This window comes from Balaenoptera borealis, assembly GCF_965194805.1.
Source record: "Balaenoptera borealis genome assembly, chromosome: 14".
NCBI lineage: Eukaryota > Metazoa > Chordata > Mammalia > Artiodactyla > Balaenopteridae > Balaenoptera > Balaenoptera borealis.
In genome coordinates, this window is record NC_138875.1 from 6,801,484 (window position 1) to 6,827,683 (window position 26,200).

The 26,200-nt window shown below is 38.7% G+C and overlaps 1 protein-coding gene across 1 annotated transcript in view; it reads right to left on the reverse strand.

Annotated features, from left to right (window-relative positions):
* The window catches only part of LOC309611186 (uncharacterized protein), a 792,706-nt gene that overhangs the window by 612,862 nt on the left and 153,644 nt on the right, over positions 1 to 26,200 (reverse strand). The window contains exon 7 of the mRNA XM_082355316.1: positions 21,417 to 21,575. Within this exon, the coding sequence (XP_082211442.1) occupies positions 21,417 to 21,575 (159 nt within the window). The remainder of the gene's footprint in view (positions 1 to 21,416; positions 21,576 to 26,200) is intronic.

The window sequence follows — 26,200 nt, forward strand, 5'->3', positions numbered from 1 at the left end:
ACGGATTTGTAAGAAGAATTAGCAATCCAGTCATTAGAAAGCTCCTTGGGTTTCATCCATATATTATTTTCTAGCCTATGAAACAACGATAGATTGGTGAACACTGCAGAAACTCTTACACTCTTAGAAGTAAATTCTCTATTCATTTTCACTACTTACTAAACTCCTTTAGTAAGACTTTTACTCTATGTTACATTTCACTCCTAAATTTGTCATCCAGAGAAGGGCTGTCCGGTGACTTCATTTTCAAGCTACATCTCAGATGCCTCTAAAATTCATGCAAATTTATGAAAACTGATATATAAATTATGTCATACAGATGTTCACACCCACACACAGAAGATATTTGACCCTTGTCCTCACTGCAGTTCTGAAGAAACCAATATGCTTTAGCAATATGCTCGAAAATTGGTTTTATCGAAAGCATAAAATAAAATGTAAGAAATCAATACTGAAACAGATTGCATAACTCAATGGCATAGTGCCTCTTGACATACATGTGTATAAATTTGGAGAATAACCAGCTATCCTATTGGAACACCTATTAGTGCTTTGACCTTACAGTAGAGTCTTTCAACTCATTTTCCTTTTTAAATCTTTGATTTGGCAAAATAGAGTATTAGAAAGGCACCTGAAAGTACAGTAGCAATCACACTACAGTTTTGAAATTGTCAAAAAATAGAGTATATAATTTTACTCTTTTTAAGGCAATTATAAAAACAAGAAGCAATTTTTGTAATGCAATTTTCACTTTGCTTGACAATGATTATCAGGAAAATAGAATCTCAGATGGGGACTTCTCTGATAGTTATCAAAACAATTTTGTAAGTTCTAGTTTAATTAATTGATTGTTTTTCCTGCCATTCATCTAATTGCTTAAAGCTTTTCAACAAATCTGAAAATTATACTTTATGTTTCTTTAATGACATCCTTAAAATTAAACTGAAAAGTCAAATCAGTGAAATATTTTTTAAGTAATTTTATCATTCATTTTATTCATCTAGTATAAATATATATTTCCTATACTTTGGTGTGTTAGAGAACTGGTCATTTTCAAGGTTTTCATAAGTTTATAATCAATAAGATTCCAGAGGACAAACAAATCCATAAGGATTTCTAGTGCTTCAACCTCTACTCTTTTTACTTTTTATTTTTTTCAATTTTTATTTATTTATTTATTTTTGGCTGCGTTGGGTCTTCGTTGCTGTGCGTGGGCTTTCTCTAGTTGCAGCGAGCAGGGTCTACTCTTCATTGCGGTGCACAGGCTTCTCATCGCGGTGGCTTCTCTTGTTGCAGAGCACGGGCTGTAGGCGCACAGGCTTCGGTAGTCGTGGCTCGCGGGCTTTAGAGCACAAGCTCAGTAATTGGGGTACACGGGCTTAGTTGCTCCGCGGCATGTAGGATCTTCCTGGACCAGGGCTCGAACCCCTTTCACCTGCACTGGCAGGCGGATTCTTAACCACTGCGCCACCAGGGAAGCCCTGAAAGTCTTTTTTAAATATGAAAGATCCTCATTTCTTTTTATGGTTTAACTATAAAACAGCAGAAAATACCTGATGACGAACTAAAGGCTTTTCTTCCCCCCGGATCTATGTGACAGCCAAGAAATAACCAAAATAAGAAGTCTTCCCCAGGAATAGAAATGTACCACCGGTATTTGCATTCTAGAACTGCCCTTGGGGAAGCAGTGTTCTACTCACTCAAAGATGGCAAGTGAACCATTGTTAATCTCACAGCCAATTCAAATGCTCTGATATGTTATTAAATTGCTCTATAATGAATAAATAGTGTTTAAAGATTATCCACAGGTGCCCAGATATCCACAGAGTCAGGAATAATTTAAATATTGAGACAGATTACGACCAGCCTTCAGGGAACTCTACCAAGAGGAGAAGAAACAGATATTTATCGAAAGAGCCAGGATCTGGGTATCTGACAGAGAGTAGAATAACCAACAACTGTTATTCCTGCTAATTTCCCTAACCATGGGGACAGGGAAGCTAAACCCCTGACTTTGCTGAATAAAATGTTTGGTTTTGCTTTATCTAGTTCTCTGGGTTTCCTTTCCTTTGGGGACAAGAACTAGCTGTATTTTAGGAAAGAGTCTCAAGCTTGAGGCTCACTCTGGAAAATCTATCACATGTTGAAGAACAGCATGCTCAGCCTTGCTGCTCAGAATGCTGTCAGTCATTCAATTTACATCCGACAAGCCAGGTTCACCTCCTGTCCAATAAGAGATTGTGTGTTGGACGAGTTAAAGCAGGAGTCCTAGGTGATTCCTAAACTAAGACATCCTACTGGAGCAGAAATCAGGGCGATTCAAGCCAATGAGAAACCTCATGGGCACCACAAGGCAGGTGCAATGAGGAAATTACGGGGGCCCCTAGGATGCAGTGCCCAGAAAGGCAGGGGCAGTGTTACTGATTGACACTTTGTGGGGACTCCAGCCAGTGAGGATGAAGATCAGTGGGGGAGCTTCACCAACGTCCTTGTTTCCCCTCCACTGAGCCCTCAAAGTCAAGCAGACTTGAGAGGGGAACTCAAAGGAACTGTCAGGTCCAAGAAAAGGGCTAAATGCCCTAAGTGCTCTGCGGTCTGAGTAGCCTGGAGACTTTTTATCTTCCCCAATGGCTTCCTGGGTTTATTCTAGACAGACTAGTGGAACACAAAAACCCTTTGGCGCCTCTCTTGGATTTTTTCAGAAAGACCAAGGCCAGAAGTCTATTAATGAAAGGGATATCTTTTCTCCTTAGGTTTTTTTGTATTTTTTAAATCAATGGAATAGTCCTGGATTAGTCTACAGGTGGACCCCTCCCATAGAGGCATGGCTAAAAATCTCTATCAAGAATCACTCCCGCCCTGGCCAGGTCTGGTTGGCCCTACATAACTCCAGGAGGTACCTGAGGAAAACCAGTACCACAGAATGAAACTTTTTAAGCTAGGTTGAAAAAGAAGGTGGATGAAGCCAAGGTAGGCATAGGAGAGACCACCTACTGTAGAAGTATTACTGGAAGCCTTGCACACACACTCTGGTGCCACGTCTGTTCTGAATGTACAGCCCCTTCTGAGAGAGGCTGGGACCTGGGACCCTTTGCTGCAGGGCTGCAATGCTTGAGCAACAAACCTCTCCTTGAGCAACAAAATGTAAAGAAACTATATGGGACTAAAAATAACTGCATGCATGCACAGTTGGGACAAAATTATGGACAAAAGATACAAAGAGACAAAAAAAACCCCAACGGCCACTTTTGAAGAGCCTGGAGCAAAAACAGGGTGTTGGGAGCAAAATCAGGGTACTGAGCATGCCGTCTGCACTCAATACCACCAGAGGGGTGAGCAAAACACCTAAGCCACCCCTCCAGCCGGACCTCTAGACACACCCCTACCCTCACCCCATATAAGTAACAAGCTCGCCCTCCCCCTCAGGGAGCGAGCTAGCAGGAGAACCTGTTACTTGTTCTCACTCCCTGCTGCTGCAGCAGGGGCCCCAATAAAGCCTTGCCTGAATTTCTTGTCTGGCCTCTAGTCAATTTCTATTGATTGAGGAAGGCCAAGAACCCTGGTGGGTATCACTTCTTGTTATCCACTGCTATTATGGTCTATAAAATCACTTCTAATGGGGAATTACAGAATCCTGAACACTGTTCCTCAGGGAAAGACAGGGTTACATTCCTTGAGTCTCAGGCATATTTATCAAGAAATCTAGTATCTCTTGACAGTTTCCTAAATTCAACTGAGTCCTTGCAAGAAGGATTTACCCTATCCTCAAGTTTAGGACTTGCTTATTTTCACCTCCCGCTATTGCAAATACTGCTGACAGAGTTTGCCCAAACTCTGTTTAGTTTTGTCATAAAACATAGATTTTCAACATATTTCTGTGCCACAAATGGAATCATACTCAAATTCAAAGAACAATACTGTACTATAAGTTCACATGCATCTTCTGTTCATAAATATCACAAATATCCTAAGTAGGGTAACTGTGCTATGAGTCAGAGCATCCCAAAGAAATATCTGGAACGTTGATATTAGAAAAGAAAGAAAATCTATACAAAGGAATAGGAGGAACGGCTGTGGGGACAGATAAAGGGGGAAAGACCCAGCCAACTCTCCCTGCAAAATGGACCCTCACAAGCTTCTCTGCAGCCCTGCTACTTTACTGTCATTAACTAAAAAGTGTAACTTTTATTTAAGAAAACAGAAAGAAATACAATGTTTAAAATAAGTAAAATGAAACAGAAGTATTAGAATAAACTAAAAAGTTAAGAACATGAATAAAAAATTCTAAAAGTTAGGTGTAAAATACAAAGACAATCAAAGAAGTATGGATGATTCACATACCTTTAAAATAAGAAAATAAAAATGTTTAAAAATGTAAAGGGAGAAATTAAGAGTATGAAAACAAGTCAAATATATTTAAATTAAAGAAAGTAGAAAACTTTTGAAATAAAAAATGGCTAAACATTTATCAAAGAAATTAAAAATAAGATATGATAAATGTTAAAGGACCACATGAAATAAGTGAATAATGAAAAGCAATAAGATGGAGAGGGCAGACAGCAGAAGCAAGAAGAACTACAATCCTGCAGCCTGTGGAACAAAAACCACATTCACAGAAAGATAGACAAGATGAAAAGGCAGAGGGCTATGTACCAGATGAAGGAACAAGATACAACCCCAGAAAAATAACTAAATGAAATGGAGATCGGCAATCTTCCAGAAAAAGAATTCAGAATAATGATAGTGAAGATGATCCAGGACCTCGGAAAAAGAATGGAGGCAAAGATCAAGAAGATGCAAGAAATGTTTAACAAAGATCTAGAAGAATTAAAGAACAAACAAACAGATAATGAACAATACAATAAGTGAAATGAAAACTACACTAGAAGGAATCAATAGCAGAAAAACTGAGGCAGAAGAATGGATAAGTGACCTGGAAGACAGAATCGTGGAATTCATTGCTGTGGTACAGAATAAAGAAAAAAGAATGAAAAGAAATGAGGACAGCCTAAGAGACCTCTGGGACCACATTAAACGCAAAAACATTTGCATTATAGGGGTTCCAGAAAGAGAAGAGAGAGAGAAAAGACCTGAGAAAATATTTGAAGAGATTATAGTTGAAAACTTCCCTAACATGGGAAAGGAAATAGCCACCCAAGTCCAGGAAGCGCAAGAGTTCCATACAGGATAAACCCAAGGAGAAACACGCCAAGACACATAGAAATCCAATTGGCAAAAATTAAAGACAAAGAAAAATTATTGAAAGCAGCAAGAGAAAAACAACAAATAACATACAAGGGAACTCCCATAAGGTTAACAGCTGATTTCTCAGCAGAAACTCTACAAGCCAGAAGGGAGTGGCATGATATACTTAAAGTGATGAAAGGGAAGAACTTACAACCAAGATTACTCTACCCAGCAAGGATCTCATTCAGATTCGATGGAGAAATCTAAAGCTTTACAGACAAGCAAAAGCTAAGAGAATTCAGCACCACCAAACCAGCTCTACAACAAATGCTAAAGGAACTTCTCTAAGTGGGAAACACAAGAGAAGAAAAGGACATACAAAAACAAACCCAAAACAATTAAGAAAATGGTCATAGGAACATACATATCAATAATTACCTTAAACGTGAATGGATTAAATGCTCCAACCAAAAGACACAGGCTTACTGAATGTATACAAAAACAAGACCCATATATATGCTGTCTACAAGAGACCTACTTCAGATCTAGGGACACATACACACTGAAAGTGAGGGGATGGAAAAAGCTATTCCATGCAAATGGAAATAAAAAGAAAGCTGGAGTAGCAATACTTATATCAGATAAAGTAGACATTCAAATAAAGAATGTTACAAGAGACAAGGAAGGACACTACATAATGATCAAGGGATCAATCTAAGAAGAACATATAAAAATTATGAATATATATGCACCCAACATAGGAGCACCTCAATACATAAGGCAACTGCTAACAGCTCTAAAAGAGGAAATCTACAGTAACACAATAATAGTGGGGGACTTTAACACCTCACTTACAAAAATGGACAGATCATGCAAACAGAAAATTAATAAGGAAACACAAGCTTTAAATGACACAATAGACCAGATAGATTTAACTGATATTTGCAGGACATTCCATCCAAAAACAGCAGATGACACTTTCTTCTCAAGTGCGCATGGAATATTCTCCAGGATAGATCACATCTTGGGTCACAAATCAAGCCTCAGTAAATTTAAGAAAATTGAAATAATAACAAGCATCTTTTCTGACCACAACGCTATGAGATTAGAAATCAATTACAGAGAATAAAAGGTAAAAAGCACAAACACATGGAGGCTAAACAATACGTTACTACATAACCAAGAGATCACTGAAGAAATCAAAGAGGAAATCAAAAAATACCTAGAGACAAATGACAATGAAAACACAACGATCCAAAATCTATGGGAAGGTATAACCTTCCAAGAGTGAACCAGGAAGAAATAGAAAGTATGAACAGACCAATCACAAGTAATGAAATTGAAACTGTGATTAAAAATCTTCCAACAAACAAAAGCCCAGGACCAGATGGCTTTACAGGTGAATTCCATCAAACATTTAGAGAAGAGCTAACACCTATACTTCTCAAACTCTTCAAAAAAATTGCAGAGGAAGAAACAGTCCCAAACTCATTCTATGCGGCCACCATCACCCTGATACCAAAACCAGACAAAGATACTACAAGAAAAGAAAATTATACACTAATATCACTGATGAATATACATGCAAAAATCCTCAACAAAACACTAGCTAACAGAATCCAACAACATATTAAAAGGATCATACACCATGATCAAGTGGAATTTATCCCAGAGATGCAAGGTTTCTTCAATATATGCAAATCAATCAATGTGATACACCATATTAACAAATTGAAGAAGAAAAACCATATCACCTCAATAGATGCAGAAAAAGCTTTTGACAAAATTCAACACCCATTTATGATAAAAACTCTCCAGAAAGTGGGCATAGAGGGAACCTACTTCAACATAATAAAGGCCATATACGACAAACCCACAGCAAACATCATTCTCAATGGTGAAAAACTGAAAGCATTTCCTCTAAGATCAGGAACATGACAAGGATGTCCACTCTCACCACTATTATTCAACATAGACTGCCAAAGCAGCCTTGAGAGAAAAAAACGGAGCTGGAGTAATCAGGTTCCCTGACTTCAGACTATACTACAAAGCTACAGTAATCAAGACAATATGGTACCGGAACAAAAACACAAATATAGATCAATGGAACAGGATAGAAAGCCCAGAGATAAACCCATGCACCTATGGTCTACTAATCTATGACAAAGGAGACAAGGATATACAATGGAGAAAAGACAGTCCCTTCAATAAGTGGTGCTGGGAAAACTGGACAGCTACATGGAAAAGAATGAAACTAGAATACTCCCTAACACCATACACAAAAATAAACGCAAAATGGATTAGAGACCTAAATGTAAGACCGGGCACTATAAAACTCTTAGAGGAAAACATAGGAAGAACACTCTTTGACATAAATCACAGCAAGATCTTTTTTGATCCACCTCCTAGAGTAATGGAAATAAAAACAAAAATAAACAAACGGGACCTAATGAAACTTAAAAGCTTTTGCACAGCAAAGGAAACCATAAACAAGACAAAAAGACAACCCTCAGAATGGGAGACAATATTTGCAGATGAATAATCGGATAAAGGATTAATCTCCAAAATATATAAACAGCTCATGCAGCTCAATATTAAAAAAAAAACAACCCAATCCAAAAATGGGCAGAAGACCTAAATAGACATTTCTCCAAAGAAGACAAACAGATGGCCAAGAAGCACATGAAAAGCTGTTCAACATCACTAATTATTAGAGAACTGCAAATCAAAACTACAATGAGGTATCACCTCACACCAGTTAGAATGGGCATCATCAGAAAATCTACAAACAACAAATGCTGGAGAGGGTGTGGAGAAAAGGGAACCCTCTTGCACTGTGGGTGGGAATGTAAACTGATACAGTGGATCCACTATGGAGAACAGTATGGAGGTTCCTTAAAAAACTAAAAATAGAATTACCATATGACCCAGCAATACTGGGCATATACCCAGAGAAAACCACAATTCAAAAAGACACATGCACCCCAATGTTCATTGCAGCACTATTTACAATAGCCAGGTCATGGAAGCAACCTAAATGCCCATTGACAGATGAATGGATAAAGAAGTTGTGGTACATATATACAATGGAATATTACTCAGCCATATAAAGGAATGAAACTGGTCATCTGTAGAGACGTGGATGCATCTAGAGACTGTCATACAGAGTGAAGTAAGTCAGAAAGAGAAAAACAAATATCGTATATTAACGCATATATGTGGAACCTAGAAAATGGTACAGATGAACTGGTTTGCAGAGCAGAAACTGAGACACAGAAGTAGAGAAAAAACATATGGACACCAAGGGGGGGAAAGCGGCAGGGGGTGGTGGTGGTGGTGTGATGAATTGGGAGATTGGGATTGACATGTATATACTGATGTGTATAAAATGGAAGACTAATAAGAAAAAATAAATAGATAAACAAATGCTCTTCCTGCAAAATAAATAAATTAATAAAAATTCATTCCTTTTTTCTAAAAGAAGTAAACAAATAAAATAAAATAAAGCAATAAGATGTAGAAAAAAATTAATAGTAGAAAGGTACGTAAATAACAGCAGTTTCAATATGGTAAATACACACCAAAAAAGGTCAGTACACAGTGGTACAAATTAAAAAGCATTTCAAATGTGTTCTTTTTTTAAGTTGCAGACTAACTGAAGTAACCGTTTATTGAAATGAAATAAAGAAATTATGGGTAAAAATGGAAGAAGGGCTCACCTCGAAAATGTGTAAATTGAATGTGTAATCACAGAATTCATTGAGTTCAACCCCTTCCTTTAGCATGAAATCCTTACAGAAGTGTCCCAGGAGCAGAATGAAATGCACAGCCTTGATCTCCCCTCCCTCACCCTGGGCACAGACCGGGGCGACCCACCTCTGGTGGCTCTTCTGGAATATTCCTGCCTATCAGACCAACATAACCCACAAGAATACCCCAGGCAGGAAGGCAAACTCATAAGCTGACCCTACACAGTACAGAGGGCTCCAAACAGAATAATTCATGGAAACAAACAGGACTAGAAAATGAGTGGAATTTCCACATAAAACCCTACTGAGAGGGTTGATACTTCCATGACAATAAAGCTTTCACACACAATCTCAATTTTTTTTAGTTTGTATCGAGCAACATCATATGTTATCGAAGCAAGAATATAAAGATAATTTATTTCAATAACAATTATAACAATTCCAGATGGGAACAATTTCAATGTATTAAATGAAATCATTACTCCGTAGCACCCCAAATTCAGGGAACTTTTAAAGTCTTTATATAAACACACACATAGTCCCAAGCAAAACTATCTGGGGAACCAGGAAGTAAAGATTCCAGGCCATGGTGTGGATGAAACCAAGCCAACAACTAAAGGAGCAGATTGTGGGTTTTAAAAAAGTGATTCAAATGAACTTATTTACAAAACAGAAACAGACTCAAGACTTAGACAATGAACTTATGGTTACCAGGGGGGGAAGGGTGGGGGACAGGGATAGATTGGGAGTCTGGGATTGACAGGTACACACTGCTATATTTAAAAAAGATAACCAACAAGGACATAGTGTAAAAAAATAAATTTAAAAATAAATAAATAAATATTTTTTTTTAAAAAGACAGGTAGTGTTTCTCTTTTTCATCCTCTCTATACACAGAGGACCTAAATATCTCCAGTGGGTCATGAATGAGATATATACGCAATCAAAATTAAGGCATACATGACATATTACACAATTATCTACATTCATTTCAATTTAAGATTTAATAATGTCCTTTATTCATTATGACACCTTGGCATAGCCTTAGCTGGAAAATATCTTTCTCAATGACTATATATTCTTTGTAATTACTCGATGTAGGAAACTTAGCAAACAGCCACAGTGACTACCCTTTTTCCCCACTAAGAGAACACACAGGAGAGTAAACTGTAGAGGAACAACCATAAGTGTAAGTCCCTTATCACACTCTAAAAGAGATTTGCCATTTTAATTGTCTGGCACTTTAGCAATTACTCTCAATTTTCTCCTGCATATTGACTGATTTCTTCAGTTTTTCCCACTCAAAGGGAAGCCCTGAGTAGTCTGAAATTGCATTTCTTCATTTTAAATTTGTCCTTTTTCTTATGGATTAGTAGAATTCTCGGCCCAGTGGGGGGAACACACATGTGACTTGTAGCTAATACCCAGACCTGAGGAATACCCCTGCCACTGACTGCAACACCAGCAGCTTGTCCAGACCCACCGTCTCAGGTCCTCCACGTGGACATGGGAATAATAATATAACAATCTTACAGCATTTGTTTGCAAAAGATTTACTGTACATGAAGTCCATGTCTTTTTACATTTTGAGTATTATATTATTAAGTGATGGGAGGAGTTCTAGAACAACATGGTGGCCTCATCTTCTATTTCATTATTTTATAATCAAAAGATAAACATATAATGATAAAGAGGCAACTACAGCTATATTGAAATGAGATGGATGCAGAACGTGTGATTATGATTTTGGCTGCGAGTGCTCAGGCAGGTGGTTCAGCGGGCTGATGAGAAAGTCCACGGAGGAGGGAAAAGGTGGGCTGTGCCAGTTCCAAGCTGCTTTCCTCATTTGTCCTTGATGTCACGTCCTTTCTTACTTAAACATAAAATGTTAGTGTCAAGTCAATGCCATTATAACAAGCTGATAATTCTCTGTCTTCGCATTTTTCAAAGCTGCATTCAACCGTCCTTTGAAAAACACCCTTGATTTTCCATTAAAATTCAATTTGTTGACTTATGTATTTCAAGACGGGGCTTCAGAGATCATTTTAAGAAATCAAAAGCTCTAGTTTTTGAGACATGGTTCTTTGAAAAGCCTGATGCATTGGGTACATACTGGTTTTCAAATTTAGTTGCTGTTTCCTTTAAAAAATATAAATCCCCTAAGATAAAAAAGTATTCCTGCCTGGGTTCACTTTGAAGACAGATCTCTGCAATATTATATTCTTAAAATGGCAAATTCATCTTTTAGCTGATCTAAAGAATTCAAAGGAAGTTAACATATGCTTTTTTCAAGATCATAAGTGTTTCTTTTTTCACACAAGGATCAGAAGAAAATCTTGATTGCCAAAAATACTTTTAAATTTTCTACTGTATATGTATAGATTGTGCAAGAAAAGGTCAAAGTCATGAAATTTTTGACAAGATAAAACAGATAAAAGAACACACTTTAGATTCATGGTAGCTGTGGCCACCACGTAAACGTTAAGTGCCCAAATTAAATGTCATCGGACTCTTGGGTCACCACTTACTTTAGAGAGTTTCATTTCTTTTGTAGGATTCACAAAAGAAAGACAGTGCCTCAAAAGGTTCCTTGGTCTAAAGGATTCTTCAGAGGAAAACACCTAAGAGGAGGATTACATTTTCAAGAAAGAAAATCAAATCTATCAAGATAACGTGGAACCATCAGATGCATCTGTAGAAGTGAATTGCTAGGCTCCAAAAGGCATATTTTTTTCTAAGAATTATTGTTATAAAAGAACATGGACCCCCCCTAGGTGTGAACTTGTTTGCTCCTGATTCAAACAAACAAACTTAAAAAGAGACGTGTGAAGCAATGGGGGAAAATATGAAGCTGACAAACTGTTTCATAACATTAGGGAATCACTGCTAATTTTTAATTGTGATAATAGTAGTTTCACACTTTAGAAGAACTTTCCTTTTAGAGATGCATACTGAAGTATTTATGAAAGAACTGCTATCATGTCTGGTATCTGCCTCAAAATAATCCCCTGATGGAAGAAAGTATTTGAGAATTTAGATGAAACAGGACTGATCATATGTTGACCATCACTGAAGCTGAATGATGGGACTTAGTAGTTCACCATAAGATCATCTCTAATTTTATAGAGGTTTGGAAGTTTATTACCAAAAATGTTTTTAGGGAATTCCCTGTCAGTCCAGTGGTTAGGACTCAGCGCTTTCACTGCCAAGGGCACGGGTTCAATCCCTGGTTGGGGAACCAAGATCCCACAAGCTGTGCGGCGTAGCCAAAAGAAAAGAAATGTTTTTAATACACATTATCCTTTCTCTAATATTTTTCTCTGTGATAAATATTACATTTCAATTTGAAACAGCTTAAATGTATTTGATGACTTCAATCCTTTAAATTTTAGACTTGGTTCATTATTAAATAAATCATCTTTCCTAAAGCACTCTACCATTCCTAGTAGGTAAATTGCAAAAAAAAAAGAAAAAAAAGTCACATTGCTTTCATTCTTAAAAATTAGCATGACATTGTCCCATCATTTGCTATATGATATACTTGCAAGTATGCAGTAGACTAGGTGCTTCATATGTTATAATTTGCAAATGATTTGGCTAAAACATATTTGTATACAAATATACTCTATAACCTGTAAAATATGTCAAGATATTCTTATATAAGGAAATGCAAGGAGACCAATGCCCCGAGATGCAATGCCATCCAAAGTCCATTAACCATAAACTCTCTCACTTCTGAACTGTGCTTCACCTTTTCATCATCCATTAGGGAGAAGCTTTTACAAGAGACAACAGCACTACGAAGAACTTTCTGTTGGGGTCTTTTTATTTTCTGACTTAACTTTGATGCTCCCTTTGGCACTTGACTCCATTACGTTTCCATGAACGCTGAAGAGAATCACAGAAACAGGACTGGGGTAGGTGCACTTCTGGGGGGTTTGCTCTTGTGAGGATGTGAAAAGCTCAAGACAGGGTGGTCAGTGGAGAACGTGATGGACCCTCGAGCATGTAGGACAGAGCAGGCTGGACAGACACGGGTAGGAAAGTTGATTCAGCCACTTTTAACGGGTCTTCACTCTCCTTCCCTCACACCCAGGTCCTCATTGACGTCTAGTCATCCTGCCACTGATTCTGTGCTGGTTGCCCTTCTTAACCATGTGTTTCTTATTTAGGGATAACTATAGTCAAAGTTAAAGCTTGATGTTAAACAAGGAAAATAAAAGGTGTCGATAACAATCAGAGGAACAACTGAAATTTAATATAATCTATGTAGCGGCCACCTACACAGGAGCTTTGAAATCATAAATACCATCAAATCATTCCAAAATGTGCAATTTTTCCCTACTTCCCTCTGATTTGCTTAAGGGTCCTCTAATTTACACACTTGAATGCTGACACTAGGGGAAAAAAGCAATCCTAATGGGTAGCGTTGCACATTTGAGATTTTAAATGAAAACCAAATAAAGGGGGCTTCCCTGGTGGTGCAGTGGTTGAGAATCTGCCTGCCAATGCAGGGGACACGGGTTCGAGCCCTGGTCTGGGAAGATCCCACATGCCGCAGAGCAACTAGGCCCGTGAGCCACAACTACTGAGCCTGCGCGTCTGGAGCCTGTGCTCCGCAACAAGAGAGGCCGCGATAATGAGGCTCGCGCACCGCGATGAAGAGTGGCCCCCGCTTGCCGCAACTAGAGAAAGCCCTCGCACAGAAACGAAGACCCAACACAGCCAAAAATTAATTAATTAATTAATTAAATTAAAAAAAAAAAAGAAAGAAAACCAAATAAAGGGGCCAATCTTCAAGTTGAAATGAAAATCTGAGTATTTCATTGATATTTTTAATAATTGTATGCTATAGCTAGACTTCCTGGTTTCCAACAGATTAATTCGTTATGCAACTCTCACGTTTATGAATGGGAGAAGGAAACCCATCGTTCATTTAGCTCATCACCTGCTCCATTTTGTGTACAATGGAGCCTACAAACGTGTGTGCATTATTTTCACTGCTCCCCATGTTGCAGGCAACTGCAGGAAACAAACTGTTGCGATTCATCATGTAATCAGTATCTTGTACATTAAAACCTCAGCATCTCTCTATGCAGCCTCAGAACATTTAATCACTGTCACCAGCCCCGTGTAATTCTAGAGTGTGCGGTGTACTCCTCAATAAATATTTTATGCTTCTCTTTAGAGGTTTATTTCTATTACCTCTAGAATACCTGGAAAATAGTTTCTTCATTGTTCTTTCCTTTTGTAGCCATTAGCATGGTATTTATCTCCTGCCTTAGAATGAATTTGATTTTGTGATTCTTGGTTTAACATATAAATATAGGGGAATTTTTATCTTGCCTTGATACCTGTTTCCTGAGTGCTCCACAGTGGTTTTGTCTTGTGAAAATTGTTTGAGTAGTGTTCGAATTCTTAAGAGCGTCTCAGAGGAGTTCCCATACTGGCTCTGTTGCTTAAGGGTGTCTTGTCACATTCATTTTTAAAGGGAGAGTAATGAATATGGAAAGAATTAATCTGGTATGATCACCCATGTTTTCCTAAATGCCTATCAGACTCACCAAGTAAATAAACCTGAAACCACACAAAGTAAAAGTAGGATTAGGTCTAACCTGCCCTCTTATTTCAAATAATGCAATAGTAACAGAAACAAAGAACTTTTTTTTTTTCATTAAAAATCTATTTCCTCAGACCAGAGCTCTCTCAGTAGGTTCAGCTTGGGACTAACAATTACTACCACAGTGCGAAGCCATTTCTGGCTATTTATGATTCATTTTGAATTTTTATTTATAATAAGAAAAAAATGGAAAATATTTACCTTTTATTTCTCGACTTCTAAAAAAAAATTCTACATCATTATTTCACCTGACAATTATTTGAAGGCAAATCAACTAAAATGACTGATGTCCCTCAAGGCTGTTCCTCCCTTATGAGCCCATTTTGCCCTGCACTAAGTAGCTGGAGAAAATACAAAGCATCTGATTCATTAAGCTGGAAACATATTGTCCATACAGCAGGATGGGATGGTAATTTACTGTATGCAGCCAGGAAAGACACACTTTACAACACAGATTTGCAGCTTTTAACCTGGAAACTTAATAGAAAAGGCAATTCTGCTTTACTTTGCTTCCCTTCAAATCCAAAAGAAAGCAATATCTACTTTGTTACAATACAGAGCAGGCAATATTTTATATTGCCATAGTCAATTATGTGAAGCTGTGTAACCTTTTCCAGCTATTATAGTCTTCAAATCTTCCTGTGTTAATGTTGCCAACCCAATACAGGAGGAGCTTCAAAGCATCTTTGCAGTGATAGAAAGAGAAGACAGCTGGCACTGCTCAGAGACTGAGCTGAGATGACCAGATTTCTAATTTACAAAACTGGGACAGCATACATCAGGGCAACATCATTGGGGGTTTTGTGAAGGTCTATCTCCAGCTATTTCCTTCTGTCAGGTGAAGACTTGTTTATTGAACAAAGAAAAGGAAAAACTGTAAAAGGTTTTGTTGAGAGACTCAGGGAAAACAAAACAAAACTACAGCCCAAAAACCCACCTTTAATTAAAAAGAATGCTACAAATAAATATTCACATTCAAACCAATGCTGTGCTCCAATGTACAGATTTGAGAGAATTCCATCAACAAGGTAGATCGAGAGACATAAGAATTCATCAGTCTCACCTTCAAAACCCATTAGACCTTGGTTATAACAAAACATTCACTGCAGGAAGGATGTGATACAACTGTAAAAACCATGGACTTTCAATTGTTAGTAACGACTGATAATCTCTTGTGTCATTTTGAAATTAGGCTCCATCTGATGTATCTTGTGAACTACGATAACTCCTGATAACACCAGAACATCAGCCTCTGAAAGGGTGGAGATGGGATAACTTAGACTGAAATATGCACACTGTAGGCATGAGTCTGGGGGTGAGGGGGAGGGTCCACTGTGGGCAGTGGAGACCACACATTCAGTTGATTTAATAGAACAATTCACCCTGTTTTCTAGATTGTCTCAACTCTTCATTAGTTTTGTAGACGGCTGTTTTCAAACACCACCTCATCTAGTATCTTCAGTTTTCACAACTCGGAAGAATGTTGAGTAAATGTCAGTTCGCCCATTTAAAAGAAGAGGAAAATTTGGATTCAAAGAAGTTATGTGCCTTGTTGAGACAAGGTCACACAGCTGAAGAGTACAGGAATTGGGCCCAGAATTCTGCTCTTCTAACCCTTAGATGGATACACTTTCTTCTCGCTTCTTACAAATGGATTTTGGGAACACCAAATATTAGGATTACCAATCTATAACCCTCTAGGGTATCCTATTTCACATTTTGCCAGGGGAAAGCCAGGGAAATGCTGCTGAGGTGTGGATAAACTAGATAGAAAAGAGCTTTTCACGGAATGGTTTTGAGCTGTTTACACCGTGTTGCTTTGTTCTTGCAGACATATTCCTTACAACTTACATAACAATTCCCTCCTTCTTTAGAAAGAGGGAAATGTAAATTATTCATCATGAATCATATTACAAGCTCTGTTTTAAATGGAAATGCCTCAAGTCGTTGTGTTTAAACTCTGCAATATATTAATGTTCAGAAGCCTAAATGAGAAATTAATTCTCAAATGTAAGATATACTTACAGTGGGGGACCAAAACAGATAAGATTTTATTTAGCCCTCAAAGTGAAGGTTTTCACAAGATATAACAGCCAAGAAGAAATCATGGCCTGAGCATGAGGGACTTTCATCATGTAATGATGGAGACACACTCCTTACACATTTATTTTTGTTTTTGCACACAGTTTACGGACAGTGCTTCAGCTAACACAGCAAATATTCTCCCGATGGATTGTTCTTTTGACAATGCTATTGTTATTCTGTGAATATCAAACAATAGAAATATGAATGCAACATTGAAACTGGTCGTGGTCCTACTTACCATGTCAGCATCTCCTGCAAACAAAGATCGCTCTTAACTTGATAACCAGTGAATCTTTTAAAGAATTATCTTTGTTCTTCTGTCTTACATTTTTGCGACCTTAAATGAAATGGTCTATCCTTCACGTAAATACTGAATCCAATGTCCAAGGTATATAATGTCAAAGAGGGAATTCATTCACAATGTATGAAAGTATGGAAGCACAATAGCAAGTCTACACCAGAACACAGAATGCTAGTTTTGCTACATCCTTGACCGTGAGAATAACTACTGCCAAGCCAGATCCTAAATACGAAAGTCATCACATTTGATAAGCCAAGTTGCTCAAATAAATTTCATCCAGCTATAGAATCTGATGATCCGGGCTAGTTCTACTCATCTGCCTTGGCAGACACCCTCTTCCTTCTTCACTGTTCCGTGGACATGCCCCTGAATTTGGGTCCCTGACTCCAAGTGGACATATGTTTCAGCACTTGTAGCATTCGTCAGTTTGAATTAGAATTTGCTGACATAAATGTGTGAGGATTTGTATAGCATCCACAAATTCAACACTACTGTCACAGGTGTGACGTTGTCAGGCTATGAAGTAGGATGTGGACATTTTCACTTCACAGCTGAATGTGGATGCTCCCTTGAATCCTCGTGGTAATGAGCTGATTTGAGGGGATTCGCTGGTTTGACATCATCGGAGAGAATTATCAGGTATTGGACCCCCGCCCTTCAGACATCCACAATTTTATTCCATCTCACTAGACTTCTTATATTCACATTGTCATCAGTCTCCCTTTCTTCATCTAAACACTCTTATTTCTAAGCAGAAATTACGACCACCTCCGGGTCTCTATCAGCCATTTCTTTTTTATTTATTTATTTATTTTTAGTTATTTCTGAGATATACATTTTAAAGTAATAACTAGAATTATGACTTATAACATTATACCAGAACATATAAGATTTTTAGAAATTTCATGTAATGTCTGAAACATTTATATCAACATATTTCCATAAAAATAACCCAGTGAAAGTTTAGTATTAGTTGCTTTGTTTGTTTGTTTTTTTATACTGCAGGTTCTTATTAGTCATCAATTTTATACACATCAGTGTATACATGTCAATCCCAATCGCCCAATTCAGCACACCACCATCCCCACCCCACCGCAGTTTTTCCCCCCTTGGTGTCCATATGTCTGTTCTCTACATCTGTGTCTCAACTTCTGCCCTGCAAACCGGCTCATCTGTACCATTTTTCTAGGTTCCACATACATGCGTTAATATACGATATTTGTTTTTCTCTTTCTGACTTACTTCACTCTGTATGACAGTCTCTAGATCCATCCACGTCTCCACAAATGACTCAATTTCGCTCCTTTTTATGGCTGAGTAATATTCCATTGTATATATGTAGCACAACTTCTTTATCCATTCGTCTGTCGATGGGCATTTAGGTTGCTTCCATGACCTGGCTATTGTAAATAGTGCTGCAATAAACATTGGGGTGCATGTGTCTTTTTGAATTATTGTTTTCTCTGGGTATACGCCCAGTAGTGGGATTGCTGGATCATATGGTAAATTTATTTTTAGTTTTTTAAGGAACCTCCATACTGTTCTCCATAGTGGCTGTATCAATTTACATTCCCACCAACAGTGCAAGAGGGTTCCCTTTTCTCCACACCCTCTCCAGCATTTGTTGTTTGTAGATTTTCTGATGATGTCCATTCTAACTTGTGTGAGGTGATACCTCATTGTAGTTTTGATTTGCATTTCTCTAATAATTAGTGATGTTGAGCATCTTTTCATGTGCTTCTTGGCCACCTCTATCAGCCATTTCTTACCCTCTTGAACTTGGTCATGGGAGACTAAGGAATCTTTCCCCATCTCTCTTTATCTAAACATAAAATTCCTCAATTTCTATTCTTTGCTGAACCACAGTGCTGAAATGACACAGGAAAAAAATTCTCGAGCAACACTTACATTTCTGGTACCATTTCGTGTAATTCTGAGGTACAGCCAGAGACAGCCCCAAACCTCTATATCATTACAGGTCCAGTCAGACACATTTAAAGGCACCTAGCCCTCTTGACCATTACTGAAACTCTCTCTCCCTCTCCTAGGTCAGAGAGGTCTTACACTCTCGTGCAGAAATCTGAGGGGCACAGTGTGTTGCTTGCCATGTTTTCAAATCCAAGTATACTGTTTATATTTAGATATAACTGAGATACAACATTATATTAGTTTCAGGCACACAACATAAAGACCTAATATTTGTATATACTGCAAAATGATCACCTCAATAAGTCTGCTTAACATCCATCACCACACATAGTTACAAAATGCTTTCTTGTGATGAAAACTTTTAATGTCTACTCTCTCAGCAACTTTCAAATATGCAATGCAGTAGTATTAACTACAGTCACCATGACATCCCCCTGTCATATTTGACATCCCCATGACATACTTATTCTACAGCTGGAAGTTTGTACTTTAACACCCTTCACCCCTTTTGTCCACTCCCAGCCCCTACTTCTGGCACCCACCAATCTGTTCTCTATATCCACGAGAAGTACACTTTCTCAGCTTAAACAAAGGAGGGGAGTGTCAGCTTTACTGCATTTGCCTCATAATGCCTTTTACCCTCTCTCCTCCTTTCAGACTAAACCCTAACCTCCACTACCCTAGTCAAACAAATACCACAGCCAAAATGCAGAGAGGAAACACCATTCGTTCCTGAATTTTGAGCTTTCTGATGCTCATTCCCTGGAATTTAAGGATTTTTAAATATAATCTTTAATATACCTATTTTTTCTCATAATATATAATGCTGAGTAAACTGCAACTGTATTTTATTCTCCCAAACCTACTCCCCACCTTGGGTCTCAAAAAGTATTTTCTCTCAAAGATACTACATCTAGTATTTACCACAAAAGTCTATTTGGAAACTCAAAAGCTGATCATTTCTTTCCCTTTATGTTTCTGTGGAACCATTATTGAGGGGGCAGTAAACATACAGAGAATGAATTAATGGCTGCCTGACTGGAGAAGATAAAGAGTAGCAGGAAATACTGATTTTTAAGAATTGGTTCACAGCTGATAATATTATGCCTTCACATTATCACGTATCCTGACTTAAAACACTCTTTATGAAGAATCAGTCTATGACACTGGAAGGTCATATTTCACGAAGGAAGTTTAACAGATGTGGTTTTACCTCTTTTTTTCCAAGCAAATAAGTCACTTGATCCCCACTCCCTAAAAGAAAGGCTCATCATCCTCAGAAGGTCCCCTCCTCCCCTCACACAAATTGCCTGAGATCCAGTGCAAGGAGGTCTCAGTCCTGTGTCCAAACACGAGTAAAGAGATCTGGTACCTAAAGAGCTGAATGCTGCAACTGTTTCTCTTTGCCACACAGAGTGGTTGCCATGAGTGATCCTATACCATGTGATGTGTGATGCTTGTCTACTGATGCCAGGATGCCCTTTCTGGTCCAGGTCGCAGGACAAGCCACAGTGGAAGGGCCCATGTTGGATGCTGAAACTGGAGTTTGTTTAATTTCACACTCGCGTACTCAGCTAGCGTTTCTCATAGCAGAACCACTGTGCTAACGTGACTGAATTGAGAAACCTTTCCAGCATCAGTTGTGGATTTCACTCCTTGAACTCTTGAGTATGGGTCACCAGCCTAAACTCACATTTTTCTCAAGGAAGTTATATTTCAAGAGATTTCATCCCCTTTCGTGCCACCAGACCTCAGCCAATGCTACCATAATCCACGCTGATGGCTCTGCCAGTTGATCTTAGAGAACAGTTGATCTTTTGGTATCTCACCCCTCCTTAAGACTGTGGGGTTCCCAAGGTAAAGGGATCCACTCCCCCCCAGTGACCAGCTTCACACATTTGAGGTCCCAACAAATGGCAGTCCGATAAAGTCACCAAAAACAATGGTTGCACCAAAACCCAGAAAAATGGCTGCTAAGCTGCCAACTTCTGCGTAACTTGGAGAAGTGTCTGAGGAACACTTTCAACGTAAAAGTACCTCTTGTTCCCACTACATAATCATGGTGTGAAGACAGTAAGAGTTTGGGCATGTTACAAGGTTAAAAAAAAGTCTGCAAAAAGAAGATATATGAGCCTGGTCTATGCGTATGAACAGACATGTAATAGCCACTCATAAACTTTCCCAGAGAAAATAATAACATACCAAATGAGTAGCTAAGCACCCTGATTTCATTTACTTTGCTATCTGGAACCTTCTATTTCTAAAATGAGCTCTAGTCTCACACCCCAGAGCCCCAGAAGATGTGTCTATTTTGTTCGCCCAGAGCCATTGGTGATTTTTAGAAGTAGTGATGTGCACACAGGCACTGAAGCCCCTTCCCCTTCTCCTCCATGAAAACCCAAATGCATGGTACTATCAGGGCTGCAACATAAGCCAACACCATGAGCAAACTATTTTTCTAGGTAGTACTTTTCCAACTAGAGGGATTTAGAGTTTTCAGGACAAGTAACACACTAAACACATACTTGATATGGCAATGAAATACCTGAAGCGATCGGAATGGAGGAATAGGCTTTGCTCCATCAGGACCCTTTGATATTCCTTCTCCTTCCCAGGGTAAGAGCAAACCCAAAGGAGGACCATGGCAGCAAGGCTGTAGAGAACTACTTCATGGTGGAGATGCATGAAAGGTTGAAGTGACATCCTAGAAGGATAATGCAAGACAAGGTGAAACTCTCAAGGTCACAGGAGAAAAACGCTTAAAGCCTAGACTTCTAGGAAGGAGGTGAGTCATTTAAAGAAACCTTGTATTGTTTCTGTGTTGACCGCCTTTAGCAATGCTGTTCTGCCTCATGTTCTACAGGATAAGCATCCATATAAATGCACTCCCTGGACCTATTGCCCAGTCCCTGTATCAGGGACATATGAGTTGAGAAGAAATAGCTTGCATGCGGTCACCTTCTGGCCTCTATTATGCATAGTGCCATTTAGCCACAAACATAACTTTTCTTTAAAAAGAATAAAGGTCTGTACAGAGAATGTAATTGGAAGAAAAAAATATCAGACAAAACAGCTGCCAAAGTCTATAGCCTTGGAGGAAAATACTGTTTGGGCCTTTTCGTGTTTCCATAGCACTCATCTCACAGGGACTATTCAATCCAGAGGAACTCTGTCCCCTCTGTATTACCACAGAACCCTCGCTCTAAGCCTACATGCCTCTGAACGTTTGGCCTCTAGTTATTTTGCCACAAGTTGAGAAAGGAAGAACTATAATCTTTATTTATGTCACAATTTCAGTAATCTAAGTGCAACTTTTACATCTGAAATATTAAATACATTAATTGGTCTCTGAAAAGGGGAGAGGGTGAATTTTTATACTTAAAAAAAAAGATATGCAAACCCAGTCACTCAATTTTACATATGCTTCAACTGTGAACTTAGAGCACTGAAACAGTCCTTCCTTTATCCTGCACCAAATGTGGCTTCTCTCCAAAGGGTCTTTTCTGACATGAACGCACAGGAAACTTTTGGGCTCTTCTATTAATTCAGGGAGCTGTGTGGGTTTTTTTCAGATCACCCCACACCTGCTTTTACAGTAGTCACATAAATAAACAACACCCAGCCTCACTGGAAAATGATGGAAGCTTTGTCAGCAGAACTTCATGAAGAAGATTCTCTCTTCTTGAGAAAACAAATCATGATTAAAAAGTAAAGGCAGGGTCTATGAAGAAACCTTTCTAGTCAGAACCCTACACTTGCAAAAAGGTTTGACTGGCTCAGTCCCCACGGGGTCACCCACAGACCATTCTGCTGTGCTTCTGTCACCCAGCTTTCACCCTGGTCTCCCTTTCTCTCTCTGTTTTTTTACCTCCCCAAAGCGGAAATCCTTTCTCCATAGAAACCTAAGTCAAAATAAAGTTTTAGTAGAAGAAATAGTATGACCAAATTAAGTCTAACAAGGGAGTCTTTTAAGAAGAAGCTACAAGGTCTGCTGAAGAAGCTATTATAACCAGGAGATAAATGCATTTTGTACTAAGTTACACAAACCTCCTTCAGGAGGGCAGTAAAATCTGGATGACACCACTGACAAGACGCCTGGCTTTCTTGACATCTTAGGGAAGACCACTAAGTAAATCATCATGATAGAATTTAATTTTAATGTAGATTGTTGAGCCATAATTCTTGTTTTCTGAGATTAGAGACCAGACCAGACTGACGCTCACATTCTCCATCCCAGTTGGCAACGTGAAGAAAGGGTTCTGGCTGCAACATTAGGACTGGCAAGGTACATGGACACCTGCGCTCTGGCCCTGCTTCCCTCTTTCTGTAGACCTCGGCCCTGTTGGATGGGCAGCTCCAGGACCAGTGGGTGGTCCGCTGGTTGAGTGGGATGTTCTGATCACAGAGCTTGAGTTATCTGAGTGCGGTAACAAGGAGTCACCACAAGCAGAGCCCAGGAATCCCTCAGTGTTTATAGTTCTCTTCTGCTTCAATTAGAAACTCGAGGTAAATCACCCTACAAATAGGATAAAATCAGATACCTTTTCTGCATAACTGGTAGAGATTACATATCTGAGAACTCAACATCTAGCCCAAAACCCTACACATGGGAAGGCTAAATGAGGCACAGTGTAATACATGAACACACAGAAGCTAGCTACCTAACCAGTCACCTGGAGAAAAGCACTCTCCTTAGCAAAGTTTACCGCGCAGGAAGTTTGGGTTTGGGTGGTGGAAAGAAAGGATCATCGTTGCCAAGGACTGTCCACTAAAGCTTTGTGATAGAGACTAATTGTCATCTGGTAAGGAGGACTCTTTCATCTAGAATAGGAAAATGTACACTATCAACTTTTTAAGTTATTTTCTTTATTCTATGTGCTTTTCTCTCCCAATTAAAAAACATTTCCTATATTGTAATTACTTCAAAAGCCAACACATCACTACTCCTCTTGGGTTAAGCAATCTGCAAAATTAAATTGCAGAATATGAATTAGATAGCTGGAAATATGTTATCTCATTTTACAGATTTACATATATACTATATAGTTAATAGACACATATATACATGTAATTAATATATAATATATACATATATAATTATATAATGTCATATATAATTATACACAATGATTATGCACTGTAAGCCATTTTAAATGTTTTATTTTCATTTTAACTCAAAAGCCTCCCCTACCAATATGAAGAAGGAAACATAAGAGCATCTAGTTTCAGTACCTCTGCTATTTATGTAGTCATTTATTTGATCCCAGGAGACAATTTACATTTTTAGATTATTTGCATCCTTCCACTCTATGCTACACTGTAGAAAAGAGTGTTTCCCTGATAAGGAACTATTTACAAGGCAGCTGTTATTGACTGAATTATGTCCCCCAAAATCATGTTGAAGTTTAACCCCCAATGTGACTGTATTTAAGAAAGAAATAAGAATTATTTCTTATTAAGGAAGAAATAATAATTAAATAAGGTCATGGGGAGGGAGCTAATCCCATAGGACCAGTGTCCTTATAGGAAGAGGGAAAGACACCAGAGACCCCTCCCTGCACACAGGGGAAAGGCCATGTAAGGAGGCAGCTAGAAGGCAGTCGTCTGCAAGTCAGGATGAGAGTCCCCACCAGAAACCAACCCTGCTGGACTTTGATCTTGGACTTCCAGCCTCCAGAACTGTGAGAAAATAAATTTCTGTTGTTTAAGCCTCCCAGCCTGTGGTATTCTGTTATGGCAGCCCAATCAAACTAACACAATAGCCAGTGTGTGCCTGGGAGCTGGAACAGAATGAAACTACTTTGTTGCATATTCCTGTAAAAAGAATGATGCTGTTCCATATTATTTCACCAGGAATGAGATCGTAGCAGCATTGTTTCCACTTACAGCAGAAACACATTAAAAATAACACAGGAGCAAGACATGGTATCCTATTCTATACCTGGCCCATTTTGTTTATGTAAGGAGATGAATAGATTAAAAGTCAGCTAAGTTATCTAGATTGCTTTGACTTAAATACTTACTGATAAAGCAGAAAATCACACAACTAAGGTGACAATTCACAGGTGTGCACAGCCAAAGCCAGAACCCCCTGAGTCATTTTAGACATGAAATCCATTATTGGAAAAGACAAGGCTATTGAAAGAATTCAGAACGTCTCATTTAACTTAAATCTAAAATTTCTTATCAACTAGTTTATACTGTTTACTGGCTCTAAGTGAAGAAATTGTTCATGAGTTTAAGAAGAAATATTCGACATTCCTGTTGTTTTTACTGTTAAAGAGCTAGTGGGAAATAAAATTCAGCATCCCATCACAAATTAAGACACTGATCATCACACTGATGCTAAGAAAAACCCATCTTCCCAAAGTGGGTGATCACAGCCTCTCTTTTCCGAGCGAAGGCCCCCTGGTTCAGACACACTATGACTGTAAACCAGACACTGGGCATCCATCCTTTTTAGCCTGTGGACCAGGTTTACTTGGGTACACATAGTATTTTGTATGTTTATAGTTTCATTTTAACCTTATTTGGTGTTTAAATAATTGGGTGATTTCACAAAATCTAGATTTTTGTCTTTTGGTGAGAAAACAGAAAAGATCTGGCAACTGTGAGTAGGGCTGAGCAGCAAGTGCCCCTTTATTTGGACAGGATCCCCCATGTGCCTACAGACCCAGCCAAGACCACTTCCCTCCTTTTTCAACTCCTGGCTTTTTCAGACGTTTCGTATATAACCACAACTTTAACACTGGGAGGAGTGTTTAAGAAAACCAGTGTACTGTCCTTCCTCCCTCCCAGCAATACTTCTCTTCCTATAAACCAATCTAATTAGAAATGGCCACATCTGGACGACTGGATCAGAGAAGAAGAAGAACCAGCCATCATAAATTTGATCCTGGAAAGCACAGCCCGGGCCACTAAAGCACAGCAGAAATGGTAAAGACAGAGAGGTGTGTGGCAATGCATATTTTTATTTCAAATTTTTATATAGTCGGTACCTATTGTCAGTGTCAGAGGAGACAGGGTTAGAAGAACATACTGCCTCGTTTACCAAAATTATACTAGTTAAAACCCAGTAGATGCTGGGGTTTGGGCCAGGAAATGCACATCTCAGCCTCCATCTGGTTCTACATTTGAGAAGGGGATTCAGGGGGGCCCAAGTCCATACCGAGTGAGGCCAGAGCCCCGAAGGGCGTGTCTGTGTGGGTCATAGGCCTCCTCTGTGAGGCTGGGTACTCGGAAAGTAGAGAGGTAGGGAGGACTATGTACCAGTGGGGCTCACACCCACCAGAAATGCAGAAATGTGGAAAGGGAACATTAGCCCAAAGA